Source organism: Symphalangus syndactylus, chromosome 20 (genome assembly GCF_028878055.3).
Source record: "Symphalangus syndactylus isolate Jambi chromosome 20, NHGRI_mSymSyn1-v2.1_pri, whole genome shotgun sequence".
NCBI lineage: Eukaryota > Metazoa > Chordata > Mammalia > Primates > Hylobatidae > Symphalangus > Symphalangus syndactylus.
In genome coordinates, this window is record NC_072442.2 from 40,824,923 (window position 1) to 40,848,358 (window position 23,436).

At 44.6% G+C, this 23,436-nt stretch overlaps 1 protein-coding gene across 11 annotated transcripts; it reads left to right on the top strand.

Moving 5' to 3' along the window:
* The first annotated feature begins 1,334 nt into the window (after positions 1-1,334).
* CDC6 (cell division cycle 6) lies at positions 1,335-22,198 on the top strand. 11 transcript variants are annotated; one of them, XM_055256061.2, is made up of 12 exons: positions 1,335-1,889; positions 8,238-8,428; positions 9,882-10,163; positions 10,293-10,492; positions 12,264-12,439; positions 12,758-12,864; positions 13,170-13,309; positions 14,405-14,505; positions 15,752-15,816; positions 20,116-20,318; positions 20,756-20,896; positions 21,201-22,198. In XM_055256061.2, the coding sequence occupies exons 2-12, from the start codon at positions 8,251-8,253 to the stop codon at positions 21,288-21,290; spliced, it is 1,683 nt and encodes a 560-aa protein (XP_055112036.1). In that variant the 5' UTR covers positions 1,335-1,889; positions 8,238-8,250; the 3' UTR covers positions 21,291-22,198. The 11 variants fall into 11 exon arrangements, with proteins under 11 accessions (XP_055112036.1, XP_055112034.1, XP_055112035.1 ...); XM_055256059.2 differs by lacking the exon at positions 1,335-1,889 and adding an exon at positions 6,191-6,478; XM_055256060.2 differs by lacking the exon at positions 1,335-1,889 and adding an exon at positions 6,191-6,449.
* The last annotated feature ends 1,238 nt before the right edge of the window (positions 22,199-23,436 follow it).

Here is a 23,436-nt window from a genome sequence, read left to right on the forward strand (position 1 = left end):
GAGAACCTAGGGCTACCCTAGCTGATGGATGTGAGGCTGCTGTCACCGAGAGCTCGTCCCAGCCCTGCTAACTGGCAGTGGCAAGGATACTCGTCATCGGCCATTGCACTGGGGAACTCGCTTACCCCATGGCTTCCCAACTTGAAACCCAGATTTACCTCCAGGGAGAGGTGAGAAAAAAATTGTAAATAGACTTGCTACAGAGCAACTCAGGGTTGGGGTGTGTTTTAATTCTCCTGATCACTTGAAATAATCTGTAGGCTGAGTGCTTATGGGGGGTGGGGGAGAAGGGTGACTCCAGGGTCCTTCCCTTTTGTGAAGCCCTGGGGGTGGAGTGTGGGCATCTGAGGCCCTATGATGGCACTACACTGAGCTGTCTGCCCTTCCGGAAACCCAATCTGCAATCAACTGCAAATCAAATTCTTCACATTCCAGCTACAGTCTTTCTTTCCCCATTGAATCTCAGTCCCTGGCCATGTGGTCAAGGTGGCTTTCTGTTAAGCTACCCTAATTTCGGGAATGGGAGGGGAGAGAGGAGGGCCATTACAACTCTGCCTTCAAGACTCATCTCTTAAAAACAAAACGAAACAAAACTACCACCACCATCAAAACCACACGCAAAAAAAAAAAAAAAAAAAAAAAGGATAACTTTAACCGAAGAAAGGGTTTGGTTCCATTCAACTCCACATTCATTGTGCCTTTACTTGCGTTAGATTTCTGTGCTTTCTTCCTCTCCCTCTTTGAAGCAATTAAAATCTTCCTTGATAACTGCTGTTTCTTTCTACTCTTGTTTCTGGCAATTTAGTGGGTTCCTTCTCTAGTTGTCTTAAATCTCATTCCACTGGTGGCAAGATGGGGCCTAGCCTTCTTTTCTCATGTCTAACCTTTGTCCTTTCTCATGGTGCCCTCCATGGAAGTCACAGTCAACACTGAATAAATGACTAGAATGACACGTGTGCGTGCGTGCGTGTGTGTGTGTGTTCATCTGTCTGCATGTGGATCAATTTCTTTTAGAAAATAATTTATTGTATGATTTATTTTGGAGTTATATTCTGATTACAGTGCTCCCTCTCCCAAATAGCATTGATTTTTCCCCCCCTCTAAAATGTATAATCTGGTCTCAGGTTGGATTCTTTGGTACATTTCTTTCTTCTGGATGCCGTGCAGCTTAATTAAACCTTGCTTAAAAACAAAAAGTGAAAATTGTGTACTCTTGTCTGGAATGCCGCCTCAAGTGGTGGCACAGAGGGGAGAAAACCTTTGCCTCATAATTTGGGTAAGTGTAGTGGTTTGATTCCAGGTCCCTTGAAAAAGTAGATCTACTGACTTAGGCAGACTCATCTATAGCTTTCTGAGGGTCTTCCCTCCTCCTCTCCAGCTGTATTTTGAAAATTACAGTTCTAGTTGGCCAGGCGCGATGGCTCATGCCTGTAATCCCAGCACTCAGGGAGGCCAAGGCGGGTGGATCATTTGAGGTCAGGAGTTCAAGACCAGCTTGGCCAACATGGTGAAACCCTGTCTCTACTGAAAATACAAAAATTAACCGGTGACATGGCGCATGCCTGTAGTCCCAGCTACTTGGGAGGCCGAGGCAGGAAAATCGCTTGAACCCAGGAGGCGGAAGTTGCACTGAGCTGAGATCATGCCACTGCACTCAAAAAGAAAAAAAAAAAAAGAAAATTACAGTTCTAGAGTTCTAGTTACCCTTCCTGGGAGATTCTGATGGTCCTTATTTTATTATTTAATTTTTTTTTTTTTTTTTTTTGAGACAGGATCTTGCTGTCGTCCAGGCTGGAGTGCAGTGGTGTGATCATAGCTCACTCGCAGCCTCCAACTCTCAAGCTCAAGTGATCCTCCCACCTCAGCCTCTCGTGTAGCTGGGACCACAGGTGTGTACCACTATGCCCGGCTAATTTTGAAAAGTTTTTTGTAAAGACGGGGTCTCCCTGTGTTGCCCAGACTGGTCTCAAATTCCTGGGCTCAAGTGATTGTCCCACCTCAGCTTCTCAAAGTGCTGGGATTACAGGCATGAGCCACTGCACCCAGCCAGTCCTTAGTTTATATTTCCACCTAACTTCCCTTTGCCCATGATTTCAGGGAACCTAGGAGGCTTCCTGGCCTTGTGACCTTTTCCTTGAATCTCTTATAATTCTATCTGTGTTGCACGGCAGATTCACAAATTGAGGCTAAAGAAAAGAAGGGTGGGGACAAAGCATACAGAATGTGTGTATCTGTTTTTATGTGGGTGTTGGCTGTTTTTCATCACTGTTTTTTCAGCTGAATCTTAGCTGGTTTTCTTGAACTTTGACTTTAGGTGTAAAAATTCAACCAGACATTCTCTCCTTACTGTGGTCAGCTGACATCATAACCACTAAGGCTTAATGAGCTTAACTTGCACTTTCATCACTAGCAAAGGTCTTGAAGTTATTTCTCTTACTGATTCATAATGGGTGTGTGTATGAATCACTCTCACATAATTTAGATATAAAAACCTATGAGGATGAGGGAGGGAGGGGGAAAAAAAAAGGACTCCTTTCATTTTCATCCGTACTTCCCAGATGGGCTGAATCTCTGATTATTTGACCCATCATTGTTATTAATATGGTTAATAAACTACCTATTTATTGATTGAATTGTTCCTCCTGACTTGAAATAGCCTGCAAATGGAGCTTGCCTAAATGACCTTCGACTTCCTAACCCTATAATTCATTCTGTCTCATTGTGATGGTATTGCTAGTGTGTGTGTGTGTGTGTGTGTGTGTGTGCCTACACACATACACTCACACAAAAGGATGCCAGACAGGTTCTTCTAGTATGATTTGATTCCTTCTCCGTGATACTGTGTATGAGTTAGCAGGTGACAAGGACACTAGTTTTCCTTCCATTACTAAGGCAGAGCTGCTTGCCATGAATGTGCCTCTTAAGTATTTCCCAACCCAACCTAACCACTAACTAAACGACCCACTGGAAGAAAGCTGCCTGTCTCCAACTTCCTAGTACTCTGCAAAGAGAGGTAAAGGAACTATGGAAAATGAATTAGAACTAGAAATATGTCACCCTCAGGATTCTGACTGCCCCAGAGAGTAACTGGGGAAATGCTTTGCCTCTGACATCACTGGAGCCCAGTCTGGATCATTTTCACACATAATTGAATTCATTCTCCATTCCTAGGCTTAGGGGTGTGAGACTTAAAGGACTATATGCTCTCCAGCCACAAGTGTTTATGCAAAGGGTGGATGTCCACTTGGCAAGAATGTCCTTTCCATTCCTTTATTCAGCAAGCACTTATTGTACACTTTACTCTGTACCAGGCATCTACAATATGAAGATGAAAAGTCTGTTTTTGCCAGGCGCGGTGGCTCATGCCTGTAATCCCAGCACTTTGGGAGGCTGAGGCAGGTGGATCACCTGAGGTCAGGAGACCAGCCTGACCAATATGGTGAAACCCTGTCTACTAAAATTATGGGCGCCTGTAATCCCAGCTATTCAGGAGGCTGAGGCAGGAGAGTTGCTTGAACCCGGTGGGGCAGAGTTTGCAGTGAGCTAAGATTGCGCCACTGCACTCCAGCCTGGGCGACAGAGCGAGACTACATAACCAAAAAAAAAAAAAGCCTTTTTTTTTTTTTTTCCAACTTGGAAATGGGGTCTCCCTATGTTGTCCAGGCTGTCCTCAAACTGGGCTCAAGGGATCCTCCCACCTCAGCCTTCCGAGTAGCTGGAATTACAGATGCATGCCACTGTGCAAGGCTAAGACATGGTCTTTGACTCCAAGGAACTCATAGTTGAGTAGACTTCAGGATAGCTACCAGGAGAAACCTATGTAGGGTATTAAAAGGCTTTATGGGAGTTAGCCAGAGTAGATGGATGGTTAGTGGCATTCCAGACAGAGGAAACAGCAAAAACAAAGACACAGAAGCAAGAAACAATACAATGTGTACGCATCATGTTACTAGAGGATCATTATTAGTGCAAAGGAAAAGCTTCAGGTAGATAACCTTTCAGTCCTGACATTCTGTGATTATTTGCCTGCTTCCACGGTGGTCATTTACACCTGTAGGCTTTTCTTGGGCCACTGCTATGTTTCCTGGTGTTTTCTTTCTTTTCTTTTTTTTTTTTTGAGACGGAGTCTCGCTGTGTCGCCCAGGCCGGAGTGCAGTGGCGTGGCGTGATCTCCGCTCACTGCAAGCTCCACCTCCCGGGTTCACGCCATTCTCCCGCCGCAGCCTCCTGAGTAGCGGGGGCTACAGGTACCCGCCACCACGCCCGGCTAATTTTTTGTATTTTAGTAGAGACGGGGTTTCACCGTGTTAGCCAGGATGGTCTCGATTTCCTGATCTCGTGATCCACCCGCCTCAGTCTCCCAAAGTGCTGGGATTACAGGCGTGAGCCACCGCACCCAGCCATTTCCTGGTGTTTTCATAGGTTCCAATATGCATGCTAAGTACTCATAGCTTCCACTGCTGTCTTCTTGTAACCGAGGTAGGTTGTTTACCATAACCACCCCTTACAGCTGGCTGGGTACACATTACCATTTCAGGTTATTAAGGGCAATTTTTAGGTGCCCATATTATAAAAGTATGAACAGTGAAGGCTGCTTCCTGAGTTCTACTGTCCTACTAAGACATCAGAAATACCATCTAGTCCTTTTAAAAGCTTCCATTGTGGCCAGGAGCGGTGGCTCACGCCTGTAATCCCAGCACTGTGGGAGGCTGAGGTGGGTGGATCACGAAGTCAGGAGTTTGAGACCAATCTGGCCAACATGGTGAAACCCCTCTACTAAAAATTCAAAAATTAGCCAGGCGTGGTGGCACGTGCCTGTAGTCCCAGCTACTCAGGAGGCTGAGGCAGGAGAATGGCTTGAACCCAGGAGGTGGAGATTGCAGTGAGCTGAGATCATGCCACTGCACTCAAGCCTGGGTGATAGAACGAGACTTGTCTCAAAAAAAAAAAAAAAAAGCTTCCATTGTGTGGTAACTTTCTCCATTCATGGCAGCCCATTCTCTTCACTTTTGTAGTTTTCAGCTGCTAAAAAGCCTTCACGAAATGTACTCCACCATCTCTTCTTGTTTAGAACCTGAATCTGTCTAATCATCCCCCTATGATAAAGTGGTCAAGAATTTGATTTTCGGTCAGAGTTCAAATTCTAGCTCTTCCACTTACTAGTTGTGTGACCTTGGGCAAGTTTCCTCAACTCCCCTCTACTGTAGTTCCCTCATTTGTAAAGTGAAATAACACCAGCTTCGTGGGGGTGCTTGTGAAGATTAATAAGGTGATGTAGGTAAAATACTGAGCACAGCCCCTGGCATAAACATAAGCACTCAATATTGGTTCTCTTCATGAACTAGGTACCAATTCACTGATGATCGTAATATTGTTGCTTCCCTCTTTCTAGGCTTTACGGCTCTATTTTATTTGTTACTGAGGGGTAAAAGATAGATGTTTACCATCACCTAGAATTGGGTTCTGGCCTCTAAAGGAACCTGAGGCTTAGATGAGTTACTGGCTTTGGAAGCTGGCCTTCAAATTACTGCGCTAATTTATATTTTTCATTAAAAACTCAGCTTGCCTCTTCTATATAGCTGTCTTCCCTGGCCCTGAAATCCTAGTGTTTCGCCATAAAAGATTTTAAAATTACGGGGTCGTAATTCTCTCCCCACGATGTGTGGATTAATGGTAAGAAGATGCACAGAACATAATATTCTTACGTTGAACGAAATAAAAGCAAAGAGTTGGCTCTGTTTCTCACCTTTGAAGCACAAATAAAGAGATACTATGATGAAGCATAGTTTTTCTTTATATAGGTGTGTAGAACTTTACCATAAAAATCACTAGTTTAGCCATCAGGAGATCTGGATCCTGGGCTCTTTACTGTCACCAAGATTCTGTGATCTTTAACCTTGTATACAGCTTTGCTTTGTACCTTGCGAGGTTGAGCATTAGAGAGGAACATAAAGTGCCTAGCATCATACCTGGCGCACAGAACCCAAACGGTAGGTATCGTGTAGCGGTTCTGAAAATCTAGCCCATCAGGATGATACAAATGGGTACGTTAGGCAGTGAGAAGGGGAACCACATCTTGACACTTGCAGTCGAAGGAAGAGCGGGACTGCGCGGCAGCAAAGACTACGCCTCCCAGCGTGCTTTGCGGCGAGGCCGGCCCGCCTTACCCAGAGTCGCCCTGCCGCAATCGCGCGTCTTTCCACCGAGGCCCCGGATGTAGATTCTCTTCCCCCGTTCAGTGGTCGTGGCTTCACAGCGACGCTAAGACTTGGGGCTCTCTCATTGGCTGTAACTCTTCCACTGGATTGGTAGCAAACAAAGAGGCGGTGCCCAAGGCGAACGGCTCTGTGACTAGAGCCAATCAGAATCGAGGCTGGGCTTTGGCGGGAGGTGGGAACGCTGTGGCCTTTCGGATTTGGCGCGAGCACGGCTGGAGTTTGCTGCTGCAGGTGTGCAGTTTGTTCAGGGGCTTGTGGTGGTGAGTCCGTGAGGCTGCGTGTGACAGACGTGAGAAGGATCCTGCACTGAGGAGGTGGAAAGGAGAGGATTGCTCGAGGAGGCCTGGGGTCTGTGAGGCAGCGGAGCTGGGTGAAGGCTGCGGGTTCCGGCGAGGCCCGAGGTGAGGTGAAGGGAAAAGAGCTGAGCTCGCTGGAGGTCTGAGATCGGGATCAGGGTAAGGGCAGGTGCCCTGGGGGTAGTTCTAGCAGTTGTGCGTGGTGTGAAGGAGCTGAAAGTTGTAGGAAGGAAATATTCTGGGGTGCGTTGAGAGCTGCCTAGAATGAGGACTGAGTGCAGGGGCGGAAAGAACTGAGGGAAGACTGAGCTGCAGTGTGAGGGCTTGGGAGAGAAGAGACTAAATGTGGCGGGCTCTGGGCTGAACTGGTGATAAAGACACCCCGCGTGCCTGGAGGGAGGAAACTAGAAGTTCTATATAAATCAATTCATGTAACTTTTTTTTTTTTTGAGACGGAGTCTCGCTCTAGTCGCCCAGGCTGGAGTGCAGTGGCGCGATCTCGGCTCACTGCAACCTCTGCCCGCCGGGTTCAAGCCATTCTCTTGCCTCAGCCTCTTCGAGTAGCTGGGACTACAGGCGCCCGCCACCACGTCTGGCTATTTTTTGTATTTTTTTTTTTTTTTTTTTTTTTTTGAGACAGAGTCTCGCTCTGTCGCCCGGGCTGGAGTGCAGTGGCGCAATCTCGGCTCACTGCAAGCTCCGCCTCCCGGGTTCACGCCATTCTCCTGCCTCAGCCTCCGAGTAGCTGGGACTACAGGCGCCCGCCACCGCGCCCGGCTAATTTTTTGTATTTTTTAGTAGAGACGGGGTTTCACCGTGGTCTCGATCTCCTGACCTCGTGATCCGCCCGCCTCGGCCTCCCAAAGTGCTGGGATTACAAGCGTGAGCCACCGCGCCCGGCCTTTTTTTTTTTTTTTGAGACGGAGTCTCGCTCGGTCTCCCAGGCTGGAGTGCAGCGGCGCGATCTCGGCTCACTGCAAGCTCCGCCTCCCGGGTTCACGCGATTCTCCTGCCTCAGCCTCCCAAGTAGCTGGGACTACAGGCGCACCACCACGCCCGGCTAATTTTTTGCATTTTTAGTAGAGACGGGGTTTCACCGTGTTAGCCAGGACGGTCTCGGCCCGTCTTGGCCTCCCAAAGTGTTGGGATTACAGGCGTGAGCCACCGCGCCCGGCCGTAATTTTTGTATTTTTAGTAGAGACGGGGTTTCACCATGTTGGTCAGGCTGGTCTCGAACTCCTGACCTCAGGTGATCCGCCCGTCTCGGCCTCCCAAAGTGCTGGGGTTACAGGCGTGAGCCACCGCGCCCGGCCCATTTCAGGTAACTTGTTATTGCATCGCTCAATTGGTTAAGAACTTGGGCTCTGGCACCAGATGCCTGGGGTTACATTCCCGTTTTTCTGTGACTTTGGGCCACTGTTTATCTTAGTTTTCTCATGTGTAAAATAAAGGCTAATAATAGTACCTACCTCTAAGATCGTTGTTAAACGAGTTGGTACCTAAAGTGTTTATAACAGCGCCTTCCACGTAGTAGGTGGACAACAAATGTCAGCTGTTCTTGCATAGATTTGGATGTGAAGCAAAAGTGAATGCTAAAATAAGTGTGATAACATAATTTACTTAGGAAATAAGTGTTAATCATCAGTATAAATAAATTCCATGTTAGTTATTTTCTCTTCACTTTCACATATTGACTAGTTGTCCTCTTATTTTTTTTATCTAGCTGTGCTGCCATCATGCCTCAAACCCGATCCCAGGCACAGGCTACAATCAGTTTTCCAAAAAAGAAGCTGTCTCGGGCATTGAGCAAAACTAAAAACTCCAGTGATGCCAAACTAGAACCAACAAATGTCCAAGCTGTAACCTGTTCTCCTCGTGTAAAAGCCCTGCCTCTCAGCCCCAGGAAACGTCTGGGTAAACCATACATTATATCACTTTTTCACTAGCAGCTCGTGACCTTTCTTTTCTTGGTAAGATGTGTGTCCTTTGAAGAAGCTTTCTAAGTTCAGTTAAGACTTTCTTTTTTTTTTTTTTTTGAGACAGAGTCTCGCTCCATCTCCCAGGCTGGAGTGCAATAGGGCGATCTCGGCTCACTGCAACCTCCGCCTCCTGGGTTCAAGTGATTCTCCTGCCTCAGCCTCCCAAGTAGCTGGGATTACAGGCGCCCACCACCAAGCCCGGCTTTTTTTTTTTTTTTTTTTTTTTTTTTTGTATTTTTAGTTGAGACGGGGTTTCGCCATGTTGGCCAATCTGGTCTCTGAACTCCTGACCTCAGGTGATCCAACTGCCTTGGCCTCCCAAAGTGCTGGGATTATAGGCATGAGCTACCGCTCCTGGCCTAAGACTACTCTTCATTTTAGTTATTTTCAGAATGGTTGCTAAGTGCTTACCGAACTCCAGAGTTAAGCCACTTACTGAGGTCACTTTCTGAACTACTTAGTAGGTCTGATCTTCAATTCCTTAATACTGAACTTAGTTCTGTCAGTGTTTTAAGTTACCTTGTAGTTACATGGTATTATGAAACTTACCTCAATATTTGTGAAATTAAGCAAGGTGACATGATGAATATTTTCCATCCTTTAGGACAGTGGTTGTTAATTCTTTCTTGTTTTGGAACATTTGTTTTTAAATAGGGGGTGATTTGGTTGTTTCTGGAGACATTTTTGGTTGTTACAGCTGGGGGTTGCTACTAGCATAGTGGATAGAGGCCAGGGATGCTGCTAGACATTGCAATGCACAGGACAGCTCCTTGACAATGAAGAATTATTTGGTCCAAGATGTCAGTGGTGCCAAGGTTGAGAAAACCTGTTTCAAAACAGCCTTACAATTTCATCCTATTAAAACCCATTTGGTTTCTACTAAATGCAGTAGTCCCCACTTATCCATGGGGGATACATTCCAAGACCCCCAGTGGTTGCCTGCGATCGAGGATAGTACCAAACCCTACATATACTGTGTTTTTGATTTGATAACCAAGTCAGCTACTAAGTGACTAGTGGGTGGATAGCATATACAGTGTGGATATGCTGGCTGAAGGGATGATTCATGTCTCGGGTAGGATGGTGCGGGATTTCATCATGGTACTCAACAGCATGCAATTTAAAACTTGTCAATTGTTTATTTCTGGAATTTTCCATTTAGTATTTTCAGACTGAGGGTAACTAGAACGGTGGATAAAGGGACTACTGTAGTGAGATCAGTGGTGCCATCTGGTGGCCAATATTTGCCGCTAAGTGAGAAGGCATTTTATTTTGGTGGTTCTGACTGAGGTAGAAATTCACCTCTTTCTGGGAGAGGCAGAGGTCTTGCACATCCTTTTACTATCCAATGCTATAAGTGACTATATTTTTATTTTATTATGTTTCAGGCGATGACAACCTATGCAACACTCCCCATTTACCTCCTTGTTCTCCACCAAAGCAAGGCAAGAAAGAGAATGGTCCCCCTCATTCACAGACACTTAAGGGACGAAGATTGGTATTTGACAATCAGCTGATAATTAAGTCTCCTAGCAAAAGAGAACTAGCCAAAGTTCACCAAAACAAAATACTTTCTTCAGTTAGAAAAAGTCAAGAGATCACAACAAATTCTGAGCAGAGATGTCCACTGGAGAAAGAATCTGCATGTGTGAGACTATTCAAGCAAGAAGGTTTGTTCTTACATGGCAACTGTTAGTGCAGCCATTGTAACCAAGGCTGATGACTCCAAATGAAACCACCCAGTGGGTCTTCTCATTCACTTTCTGTTGTGTCTAATTGACCTTTTATGTCTGGCATAGGCACTTGCTACCAGCAAGCAAAGCTGGTCCTGAACACAGCTGTCCCAGATCGGCTGCCTGCCAGGGAAAGGGAGATGGATGTCATCAGGAATTTCCTGAGGGAACACATCTGTGGGAAAAAAGCTGGAAGCCTTTACCTTTCTGGTGCTCCTGGAACTGGAAAAACTGCCTGCTTAAGCCGGATTCTGCAAGACCTCAAGGTACATTGAGAGTCTGAATTATGATACTCTTGGTAAAATGATACTTGGATTTTTTGTTCGTTTGTTTTGTTTTGTTTTTTGAGACAGAGTCTCGCTCTGTTGTCCAGACTGGAGTGCAGTGGTGCGATCTCGGCTCACTGCAAGCTCTGCCTCCCAGGTTCACGCCATTCTTCTGCCTCAGCCTCCCGAGTAGCTGGGACTACAGGCGCCCACCACCATGCCCAGCTAATGTTTTTTGTATTTTTAGTAGAGATGGGGTTTCACTGTGTTAGCCAGGATGGTCTCAATCTCCTGACCTCGTGATCCGCCGGTGTTGGCCGCGATTACAGGTGTGAGCCACCGCGCCCGGCCTGTTTTGTTTTTGAAACGGGGTCTCACTCTGTTGTCCAGGCTGGAGTGCAGTGGTGTGATCTCAGCTCACTGCAGCCTTGACCTCTTGGGCTCAGGTGATCCTCCCACCTCGGCCACCTGGATAGCTGGGAATACTGGCACTCACCACTACGCCCAGCTAATTTTTTGTAGAGACAGGGTTTCACCATGTTGCCCAGACTTGTCCTGAACTCCTGAGCTCAAGCAATCTACCTGCTTCAGCCTCCCAAAGTTTTGGGATTACAGGTGTAGGCCACTGTGCCTGGCTGGCACTTAGTTAAGAAAGAGGGCTAGGCACAGTGGCATACACCTGTAATCCCAGCACTTTGGGAGGCCAAGGTGGGTGGATCACCTAAGGTCAGGAGTTTGAGACCACCCTGGTCAACATGGTGAAACCCTGTCTCTACTAATAATACAAAAAAAAAAAATTAGCCAGGCATGGTGGCAGGTGCCTATAATCCCAGCTACTTGGGAGGCTGAGGCAGGAGGATCACTTGAACTCGGGAAGCAGAGGTTGCAGTGAGCTGAGATCCCGCCACTGTACTCCAGCCTGGGTGACAGAGTGAGACTGTCTCAAAAGAAAATGAAGGCTGGACATGGTGGCTCACGCCTATAATCCCAGCACTTTGGGAGGCTGAGGCGGGCGGATCACGAGGTTAGGAGATTGAGACCATCCTGACTAACACAGTGAAACCCCGTCTCTACTAAAAATACAAAAAAAATTAGCCAGGCGTGGTGGTGGGCGCCTGTAGTTCCAGCTACTCGGGAGGCTGAGGCAGGAGAATGGCGTGAACCCGGAGGTGGAGGTTGCAGTGAGCCAAGATCGCGCCACTGTACTCCAGCCTGGGCGACAGAGCAAGACTCCCATCTCAAAAAAAAAAAAAAAAAGAATTAAGAAAGAGTAGGCCTGGTGTGGTGGCTCACACCTCTAATTCCAACACTTTGGGAGGCTGAGGCGGGTGGATCACCTGAGGTCAGGAGTTGGAGACCAGCCTGGCCAACGTGGCGAAACCCCATCTCTACTAAAAATACAAAAATTAGCTGGGTGTGGTGGTGCATCCCTGTAATCCCAGCTACCTGGGAGGCTGAGGCAGGAGAATCACTTGAACCCGGGAGGCAGAGGTTGCAATGAGTTGAGACTGTGGCATTGCATTTCAGCCTGGGCAACAGAGTGAGACTCCGTCTCAAAGAAAAAAAAAAAAGAAAGAAAAGAAAAGAGTAGAAGTTTAGAAGATTGAGGGTTTCTTCAAAATAAGACATTTGTAATTTCATTGTTTAAATCTTTCCAAATGAAAGTAGAGCTTCCTTACGTGCTGTTAGCTCTTCAAAGACGGTTTAGTCTCTATCAGATCTTTATTTTCTAAGGCCAAAATAACTCCCATATTTGCATTTTTTTTCCCAGAAGGAACTGAAAGGCTTTAAAACTATCATGCTGAATTGCATGTCCTTGAGGAGTGCCCAGGCTGTATTCCCAGCTATTGCTCAGGAGATTTGTCAGGAAGAGGTATCCAGGCCAGCTGGGAAGGACATGATGAGGAAATTGGAAAAACATATGACTGCAGAGAAGGGCCCCATGATGTAAGTATTGTTCTGCTTCATGTTGCTCTGTGAAAATCTGCAAGGTCTGTTGCCCATAAAAAGTACATTTTGTATATTTGCTCTCTGAAGGATAGTTACATAAACTTAAAGGGAAAGAAGAGAAGGAAGATACACCTAATTTTAAATTGGATTGCTTGTAGATGATGTGGGGTATCCTTGTAGCAGTAACTAGAGATAGGATAGATTATGATCTTTAAACTGGTCTCAGCTTTAGGAAAGTGACCTGAAGTCAGCCTATATCAAACATTAGAGGGTTAAGAAGGTGAATATGGATACTAATTGTTTCTCTTTTTATAGTGTGTTGATACTGGATGAGATGGATCAACTGGACAGCAAAGGCCAGGATGTATTGTACACGCTATTTGAATGGCCATGGCTAAGCAATTCTCGCTTGGTGCTGATTGGTTAGTGCTCAATTGTTAATGTTACATGGTGATTCTAAAGTATTTTTTTAATATATATTCAGCTTATTTATCAGCTATTTTATCTTAAACCAGCTTTCTGCCGTGTCAAAATAAGAAAGTTAAATGACTATGTACATTTTACCTAATAGATACATCTTATCTATTGGGATGGGGTAGGAGACAAGTGGGAAGCAACAATTAGAATGCTAGATTCTATAACTGGAAATTTATTTAGCTTTCAGAGGATTTAGTTTTCCCTTTAGGATAATTTGACCAATGATCAATGTTGTTGATCTCCTCCTTAGGTATTGCTAATACCCTGGATCTCACAGATAGAATTCTGCCTAGGCTTCAAGCTAGAGAAAAATGTAAGCCACAGCTGTTGAACTTCCCACCTTATACCAGAAACCAGATAGTCACTATTTTGCAAGATCGACTTAATCAGGTCAGTGCCAACTATTTTGCCAAATTATGTGTTCCTTGGATCACCTATGCTAGGAAAATTTAACAATAGTTCTAAAATATTTTTGTCTTGATTGCTTTATTAATGGAGCAAGGGAGTTCCTATGGACCATAGGGAGAACATTTTTATGTGAATTTCTGCTTCATTCATTTACTGGGTGTCTCGTGTTGAAATAAAAGGAGTTAGAGGAATCACCCGAGTGCTTTTTTTTTTTGAGACGGAGTTTTGCTCTTGTCGCCCAGGCTGGAGTGCAATGGCGTGATCTCGGCTCTCTGCAACCTCTGCCTCACGGGTTCAAGCAATTCTCCTGCCTCAGCCTCCTGAGTAGCTAGGACTACAGGCACCTGCCACCACGCCCAGCTAATTGTTGTATTTTTGTAGAGCTGGGGTTTCACCGTGTTGGCCAGGCTGGTCTCGAACTCCTAACCTCAGGTGATATGCCTGTCTCGGCCTCTCAAAGTGCTGGGATTACAGGCGTGAGCCACAGCACCCGGCCTCAAGTGCTTTCTTTAATGACCTTTAAAAAATAGGGCCTATGCGGGCGGATCACGAGGTCAGGAGATCGAGACCACAGTGAAACCCCGTCTCTACTAAAAATATTTTAAAAAGCTGGGCGTGGTGGCGGGCGCCTGTAGTCCCAGCTACTTGGAGAGGCTGAGGCAGGAGAATGGCGTGAACCCGGGAGGCAGAGCTTGCAGTGAGCCGAGATTGCACCACTGCACTCCAGCCTGGGCGACAGAGTGAGACTCTGTCTCAAAAAAAAAAAAAAAAAAAAAAAATAGGGCCTATGAAAAAACTTTTTCTGTTGAAAGTGACTAAATAGATTTTTTATTTTTGCTAATTTCAGTTGATTGCTTTTTTCCATTTATGAACTTCTCCCACATCCATACAAAATGCTTAAATGTGTGAAAACTCTCAAACGTCTCCATTATTTATCAGAAGAAAAGGCATCTTTTTAACCCTAAAGAGTTGCCAATCAAGTTTAGGGTTAAATGTGACAATGTTTATGCTTGGGACCTAAATTACAGAGGGAGAATCTTATGGTTCAAACTGTCATCTTCTATGTCTTGTCTGAAGGTATCTAGAGATCAGGTTCTGGACAATGCTGCAATTCAGTTCTGTGCGCGCAAAGTCTCTGCTGTTTCAGGAGATGTTCGCAAAGCACTAGATGTTTGCAGGTGAGTTATGGCTCTGTTGCCTTCTTTTATTAAAAAAAAAAAAGAAATGCTGTTAATTGTCTCATGTAACTCAAGTGAATGTGGCTTAAGAGGCTCTGTTCTGCTACTTTTTTACGCTCAGAAAGGAGGACTTGTTTCTCAGTGGGGAGCTCTGGATTTCCACCGTGTTAATGTCTGAAACATTATCAGTCCATTACCTACAGAGGGAGAAACAAATGAGATGTTGCTGGCACTCCCTGTGGTGATTATAGATTGGTTAATTACATTTGTATTAAAAAAGACTCCAGTTTACTTTTCCATTAGCTGGTCTCAAGCAGGTTTATTTATGGACCTGAACCATCTTTGCCTTTAGACTTTTTCCCCTTCCTTTCCTTTTGTGAGCACCCCTTCTTCCCTCCAGTTGGTGGTCCCCCACAGTTGTACTCCAGACCTCTTTCTCCCTTCCCGTCCTCCTGCCCCTCCTGCTGGGGAACGCCTCTGTGCCAACTGATGAAATTTCTTCCTTCCCAGTAGGGACACTGGGTCCATTAAAATGATACTTGCTGTGCTGGCCTGCTGGTCCAACCTCCCCCTGTTGCCATACAGAAGACCTAGGTCTGGCTTATGGCTTCCTGTGGGCAAAGTACTTTGGAGAGAGCAGTGGGAGAGTAAGCTCTTCCTATTGCTAGATTGCGTGATCCTGAATTTGAAAGTTTCCCCTAATCAGCAAACTACTTGGGTAAAGACTGCAACTATGAGCAATAGTCATGTAGGCTAGCGTGGTTTAGCCTACGCATATCCTATGTATATATAACTGAAGATATCCCTTTTAGGTTTGGTGTGTATGGGTGGTGCTGGCTCCCTTTAGTCAGTCACCCACACTACATATCCTCTCTCCTACCCATGACATTTTCTCCTCATCCAAAATGTTATCATTGGCTTAATGTATGATGACCTACTTGGCATCTATTAGGAGGAAACCATTGAAGTTTCTCAAATCTGACGTCCATGAATTATTTCAAAGCAATTAAGTCCCCTTATCTGAGAAATAACCCAGTTTTGTTTGGGGGCTTTAAAATTATAAAACATCATAATTTGAAAGTTAACACATAGGATATGTGTAGGCTAAACCATGTTAGCCTACATGACCATTGCTCATAGTTGCAGTCTTTGAGCAATGGTCATTAATGTGCCTGCTTTTGAGGTGGGTGGTTTGGTGTGTTTGGTTTGGCTCAGACTAAATTAATTTTAGAAATTTTTTTTATAGGAGAGCTATTGAAATTGTAGAGTCAGATGTCAAAAGCCAGACTATTCTCAAACCACTGTCTGAATGTAAGTAGTTTATCTCCTTTCTGTCTTCCTTTGTAACTGGAAGCTTAGCTTTTCTGAGGAAAGAGGTAGAAAGATGAAATGAACATAGTTAAATCCAAACTTACCCATTTTTATGTGTGTCTGTGTCTTTAGTCTGTTTCATCTACTTTATTTCAATCTTGCCTGCCAGTACTATAGTTCATGCATTACTGGAAATGAGTTCCCAGGGTATTGATTGCGTAAATGGCTGGGACAGAGTAAGTTTTCTTTCCAAGCTCTAGAAATGAAACTTGTAGACAATGAGGTTGGATCAGCTCTCTGGGTGCTTATGTTGTGTGCGCTTTAGGTCTTAATATAGGTGAAAGCAAAGCCTGATAAATAAGGGAGAATTGGGTAAAAGAATTGTGAAGCCAGGGGGGGTGGTTCACACCTGTAATCCCAGCACTTTGGGAGGCCAAGATGGGAGGATCGCTTGAGCCCAGGATTGTGAGACCAGCCTGGGCAATATAGTGAGACCTTGTTTCTACAAAGAGTTCATATCCTTTTTAGGGACATGGATGAAGCTGGAAACCATCATTCTCAGCAAAGTAACACAGGAACAGAAAATCAAACACCACATGTTCTCACCCATAAGTGGGAGTTGAACAATGAGAACACATGCACACAGGGAGGGGAACATCACACACTGGAGGCTGTTGGGGGTGGGGGCCAAAGGGAGGGAGAGCATGCGGGACTTAAAACCTAGATGACAGGTCGATGAGTGCAGCAAGCCACCATGGCACATGTATACCTATGTAACAAACCTGCATGTTCTGCACATGTATCCCAGAACTTAAAAAAAAAAAATTAGACAAGCATGGTGTGCGCCTGTAGTCCTAGCTACTTGGCAGGCTGAGGCAGGAGAATCACTTGAGCCGGAGAGGCAGAGGTTGCAGTGAGCCGAGATGGTGCCACTGCACTGCCAGCCTGGGTAACAGAGCGAGACTCTGTCCCAAAAGAATAATAATAAGAAGAATTATAAGTTCAACTTGGGATATCTCAAGCTTTTAAAAAAGTCTGGAGGGTAGAGGTAAAAAGATCATATTACTACAGTAAGCTACATGCTATCACAAATGACAAAATTAATTTTCCATTCCCTCAGCCTTGTTTTGGTTGTGGCAAATGTAAAATGGCCATGAACTACATATCTTACAGTATTTGATATCCAGTGTTAGTCTTTATAAACAGAATAATAAGATTTGATTGTTACTTTTTCACTCCTACACTGACTGGGAGTTAGTAAAATTGTTTCTGGCATTATAGTTCTGCATGAAATTCTTCTTTTTTTCATCAGTTTGCTAAAATAAAATAATTAAAAATATTTCAGAAGTAGCCAAAAATAGTGCTTAGGCTAATAGTAGGCAATATATGCCAATGTATAGACTTAGATACTGGTTTCTTCCTCGTTTTCAACTTTTCAGATTATCCTCTTTTCCTCCTCCTTTTTCCCCACCAGTAACATTTAGGCTTGTCACTGGCCCCTGTGAGCACCACTAGCACAAACATAATTCAAAAAGGTAAAGAGGTTATACGTTCTATCTTTTGACTTTGGTTTGTATGGGATTGGCTTTTTTCTTTTCTTTCTTTTTTTTTTTTTTTAATTCGTTTTGTGTGAAATAAGATCTTGCTCTGTCTCCTAGGCTGGAGTCCAGTGGTGCAGTTATGGCTGGTGTGATCATGGCTCACTGCAGCTGCAACCTCCAGGCCCAAGCAGTTCTCTCACCTCAGCCTCCCCAGCTCCAGCTACTGCTAATTTTAAAATTTTTGTAGAGTCAGTGGGTGGAGGAGTCTCCTTATGTTGCCCAGGCTGGTCTCAAACTCCTGGGATAAAGTGATTCTCCTGCCTCAGCCTCCCACAGCTTTGGAATTACAGGCATGAGCCACCATACCAGGTTGAGATTGGCTTTCAATGGCTCCAGAAAGCTGTAGGGAGAATGACTTCAACTAAATATAAGAAGAAAATTTATAATAACTAGAACTAACTTCCTTGAAACAGTGGGTTCTCCAGCATTGAAGATATTCAGACAAAAGCTGGATAGATGCCACTTGTTGAGATTGTTTTAGAGAGGACTTGGCCATTGGATAGGGAGTAAAAATAGACTTCTAAATTCCTTTCAGTTTTAAGATTCTCTTACTTGATCTGTGATCTCCGGTTTCTCCATTAGTCTTCTGCAGCATCCCTTTGTGGTAATGTAATATTATAGAAGTAAATTGTTGTGGGACAACTGCAAGTGATTTCAGGAAGTAACTTCAGGCAAAGGTTGTTACAGAACATGTTTCTGTCTTGGAGTTCATGCATCTCCAAACGATGAGGCCATAGTCTTTTTTTTTTTTTTTTTTTTTTTTGAGACAGGGTCTCACTCTGTCACCCAAGCTGGAGTGCAGTGGCATGATCTTGGCTCAATGCAACCTCCTCCTCCCAGGCTCAAGCCGTCCTCCCACCCCAGCCTCCTGAGTAGCTGGGACCACAGGCACACACTACCACACCCGGCTGTTTTTTTGTATTTTTAGTAGAGATGGGGTTTCGCCTTGTTGCACAGGCTGGTCATGAATTCCTGAGCTCAAGCCATTAGTTATTTTTCCTGATCCTCTCCCTCCACCCTCCTGTAGGCCTCAGTGTGTATTGTCCCCACTATGTGTCTATGTGTTCTCATCATTTAGCTCCCACTTAGAAGTGAGAACATGTGGTATTTGGTGTTCTGTTCCTACAGTAGTTTGCTAAGGATATAGTCTTATGCAGTTTATTGGCAGTTTCCCAACCCCTGGCTGTTATTAAGATGATGATATCTGGCCAGGCATGGTGGCTTACGCCCATAATCCCAGTGCTTTGGGAGGCCGAGGAGGGCAGATTGCTTTGAGCTAAGGAGTTCAAGACCAGCCTGGGTAACATGGTGAAACCCCATCTCTACAAAAAATACCAAAAAAAAAAAAAGATAGTGCTATCTGCTAGCATATCCAATGACATTTTCTCAAGCGTTGCTCTACTGCTAATCAGCTTGGGCAAGTGAACCAAACCTCAAAGGTCATTTGGGGAAGCCATCTGAAGGGCTGATATGGCAGCGACTTCACTCACCACATTTAGCCACTCATTTGATCCAAAATATTAGGTAATTTTCCAACTTTTTTTTCCTTTTTTTTTTTTTTTTCTGATACGGAGTTTCACTCTTGTCGCCCAGGCTGGAGTGCAGTGGCACAGCCTTGGCTCACTGCACCTCTGCCTCCCAGGTTCAAGTGATTCTTCTGCCTCAACCTCCCAAGTAGCTGGGATTACAGGCACCTGCCACCACACCCAGCTAATTTTTGTATTTTTAGTAGAGACGGAGTTTCGCCGTGTTGGGCAGGCTGGTCTCAAACTCCTGACCTCAGGTGATCTGCCCGCCTTGATCTCCCAAAGTGCTGGGATTACAGGCGCGAGCCACTGTGCCCGACCTTTTTTTTCCTTTCTTAATTACCAAGCACAGTCACCATCTTTGCTTCAAGGTTCTGTTATTCTATACCTCTGAGATACTAGGAACTAGCCTGGTGTGGTGGCACGTACCTGTAATCCTAGCTACACAGGAGGCTGAGGCAGGAGGATCACTTGAACCCAGGAAGCCAAGGCTGCAATGAGCCATGCTAGTGCCACTGCACTCTAGCCTGAGCAACAGAGATCCTGTCCCAAAAAAAAATACAGTAGTTCTCTGGTCCTTTCATGAGTTGGGTTTTGTTCCTCTGACATTAAATTACATTCCATAGGACAAAATAGCTCAATATTTGGCCCAGAGAAAGGGTAACCCTACTTTTCAAGTCATCCCACGTTATTTTGACATCTTTAAGAGAATAGCATTATCTCTCATCCTTTGGCCTCTGGGTAGAGATTTAAAACCTCTGCTTTGGCCAGGCGCGGTGGCTCACGCTTGTAATCCCAGCACTTTGGGAGGCCGAGGCGAGCGGATCATGAGGTCAGGAGATCGAGATTGAAACCCTGTCTGTACTAAAAATACAAAAAAAATTAGCCGGGCGTGGTGGCGGGTGCCTGTAGTCCCAGCTACTGGGAGAGGCTGAGGCAGGAGAATGGCGTGAACCCGGGAGGCGGAGCTTGCAGTGAGCCGAGATTGCGCCACTGCACTCCAGCCTGGGCGAGAGAGCGAGACTCCGTCTCAAAAAAAAAAAAAAACCTCTGCTTTGCCACCATGTGACTGTACTTGAATTTCCTTTAGCTCAAACTTAGTATCATCTGTCTCATCATACATACATACACACAATATTTTAGAAATCGAATTAAGCTTGGCTTATTTATAGGTAAATCACCTTCTGAGCCTCTGATTCCCAAGAGGGTTGGTCTTATTCACATATCCCAAGTCATCTCAGAAGTTGATGGTGGCAGGATGACCTTGAGCCAAGAAGGAGCACAAGATTCCTTCCCTCTTCAGCAGAAGATCTTGGTCTGTTCTTTGATGCTCTTGATCAGGCAGTTGAAAATCAAAGAGGTCACTCTGGGGAAGGTAAGTTGGGATGAAGCAGACGGAACGGAGGTAGAGATCAGAATCTGCTTTGCAGAGCAGGTATTTCCCAAAAGGCCTATGATACTTCAGCTGATGATGAATTTAAAATGGATTTTAACAGTGAGAATTAATACTGGTACTATATAAAAGGCACCCATTTCCCTTGGGTTGTGGTTGAGAGTTTACCATTAATCTTTTCCCTATCCTCCCCTTCATTTCTGCATCTCTCTAGGAAATATATAAAGCCCCTTTCCTACATTACTGTATAGGTTTTCGGGAATATCTACAGAAGCCTGTTCAAGGATTTTATTGAAAAGAGGAAGAAATAGGGTATTCAGATAAGTTTTTGCAAACCTAGACTCAGGTTTCTTAAATGATTAAAGGCTATAAGCAATGTGACTTTTAAGCAGCATTTGTTCTCCCTTGTTTCCTACCAGTTATATGAAGCCTACAGTAAAGTCTGTCGCAAACAGCAGGTGGCGGCTGTGGACCAGTCAGAGTGTTTGTCACTTTCAGGGCTCTTGGAAGCCAGGGGCATTTTAGGATTAAAGAGAAACAAGGAAACCCGTTTGACAAAGGTACAACTGCTTTTTTGTGACAGTGTTTTTAATTGTCCTATTTTGTAGATTGATGCTAAAGTAAAGGTTTATTGTTAAACAAGATGACCACAATTAGTTAAACAAGTCGTTTTTTGTTAGGTAAGGTTTAAGGGCTGTAAAGATGGGAGTGTGATATGAATATTTTTTCAGGCCATTGGAAAAAGAAAGTGTTTAACTTGCTTGGCTTTTGCGAGAAAAAGTTTAATATGGTAGAAGTTTGTGTACTGACAACTTTGCTTTTGTGAGTTCTCCAGTGTAAAAAATCCTTTTCTCTTCTTTCCAGGTGTTTTTCAAGATTGAAGAGAAAGAAATAGAACATGCTCTGAAAGATAAAGCTTTAATTGGAAATATCTTAGCTACTGGATTGCCTTAAATTCTTCTCTTACACCCCACCCGAAAGTATTCAGCTGGCATTTAGAGAGCTACAGTCTTCATTTTAGTGCTTTACACATTCGGGCCTGAAAACAAATATGACCTTTTTTACTTGAAGCCAATGAATTTTAATCTATAGATTCTTTAATATTAGCACAGAATAATATCTTTGGGTCTTACTATTTTTACCCATAAAAGTGACCAGGTAGACTCTTTTTAATTACATTCACTACTTCTACCACTTGTGTATCTCTAGCCAATGTGCTTGCAAGTGTACAGATCTGTGTAGTGGAATGCGTGTATATTTACCTCTTTGCTCAAACATGAGTGGGTATTTTTTTGTTTTTTTTGTTGTTGTTTTTGAGGCCAGGTCTCACCCTGTTGCCTAGGCTGGAGTGCAATGGCGCATTCTCTGCTCACTACAGCACCCGCTTCCCAGGTTGAAGTGATTCTCTTGCCTCAGCCTCCTGAGTAGCTGGGATTACAGATGCTCACCACCGTGCCCAGCTAATTTTTTAATTTTTAGTAGAGACAGGGTTTTACCATGTTGGCCAGGCTGGTCTTGACCTCCTGACCTTCAAGTGATCCACCCACCTCGGCCTCCCAAAGTGCTGGGATTACAGGCGTGAGCCACCATGCCCAGCCATTAAGGTATTTTGTTAAGAACTTTAAGGTTAGGGTAAGAAGAATGAAAATGATCCAGAAAAATGCAAGCAAGTCCACATGGAGATTTGGAGGGCACTGGTTAAAGAATTTATTTTGTTTTGTAGTATACTATGTTCACGGTGCAGATACTACGACATTGTGGCATTTTAGACTCGTTGAGTTTCTTGGGCACTCCCAAGGGCATTGGGGTCATAAGGAGACTATAACTCTACAGATTGTGAATATATTTATTTTCAAGTTGCATTCTTTGTCTTTTTAAGCAATCAGATTTCAAGAGAGCTCAAGCTTTCAGAAGTCAATGTGAAAATTCCTTCCTAGGCTGTCCCACAGTCTTTGCTGCCCTTAGATGAAGCCACTTGTTTCAAGATGAATACTTTCGGGTTGGGTTTTCATCTAAACACATTTTTTCCAGTCTTATTAGATAAATTAATCCGTATGGTTGGTTAATCAAGAGTCTTCTGGGTTTGGTTTGGTGGCATTAAATGGCAATTTGTGACTGAGACACCAGAGGGCACCCTTATAACATTGACTACTTTGAAAGGGGATGCTTGAGGCTGAGGTAGTTTTGAGGGAAGGGGGGAAGTTCTAGTTTGATTTGTTCGGGAGATTGCTGTCCTTTCATAACTGAAACAAATGCTTGAAATGTAAACCATATGTGATATGAATGATCTGAGAGCCAGTGATCAAGTCTGCTTTTCCCTGAGCTCTCCTGCTGCCGCCTCTACCTTTCTGACATGGCCTTCCATTTGGGAACTTGATACGTGTGCAAGTGATCTGTTGGCCACTGTTTCATCCATCCTGACCACTGTATCCTTGTAATGTGACCTGAGCTACAACAGGTGGTATGGGATAGAGGCAAGGAAAGCAGAGAGAGCCCTCTGAAATGAACACTACCCACTGGTGTGTGTAGCACAAGATAGTCTGTAGGCATGAGTCTGAATGTGGTTCTCACACTCCTTTACTAGAGTATTCATTCCCTCTGAAGGTAGTTTGAACATGGAAACACAGTTCTATACCTAGAAGGTTGGAAAGTGTCTGGGACTATAAGGGTTAACAGGCATAATTGCAAAGATTGTCCGAAGGCTGATGGGAAGCAGAGACTGAATGGGATTGAGAACAGATGCGAAGCTTGATTTAAATTACATTTTATTGGATGCTGCAGCCTTAAGAGACGTGACTGCTTTACAGTTTGTTTCCACACTGTGGGCAGCTGCTGTCTGTTCTGTGTCCACAGTAGGATCCTGCCCAATAAGGAGCAGCCTCCCCACCTCGTTGTCTTTGAGGCTTGGCGCCTTCCTCTTAACTGTAGGGCTTGAGTCAGGAACATGGCTTGACTCGAAGTGGGGCTGCTATGTATCCTCCCTGGCTTCCAGCCAAAATCACATTGGTAGATTCAAAGGGGCCAAATTTCTTTCCCCTCTTTCTCTCCCTTTCCCCTGGTTTTGGAAATAGGGTTTTCTGTCTATTGATTTGTTAGTTTC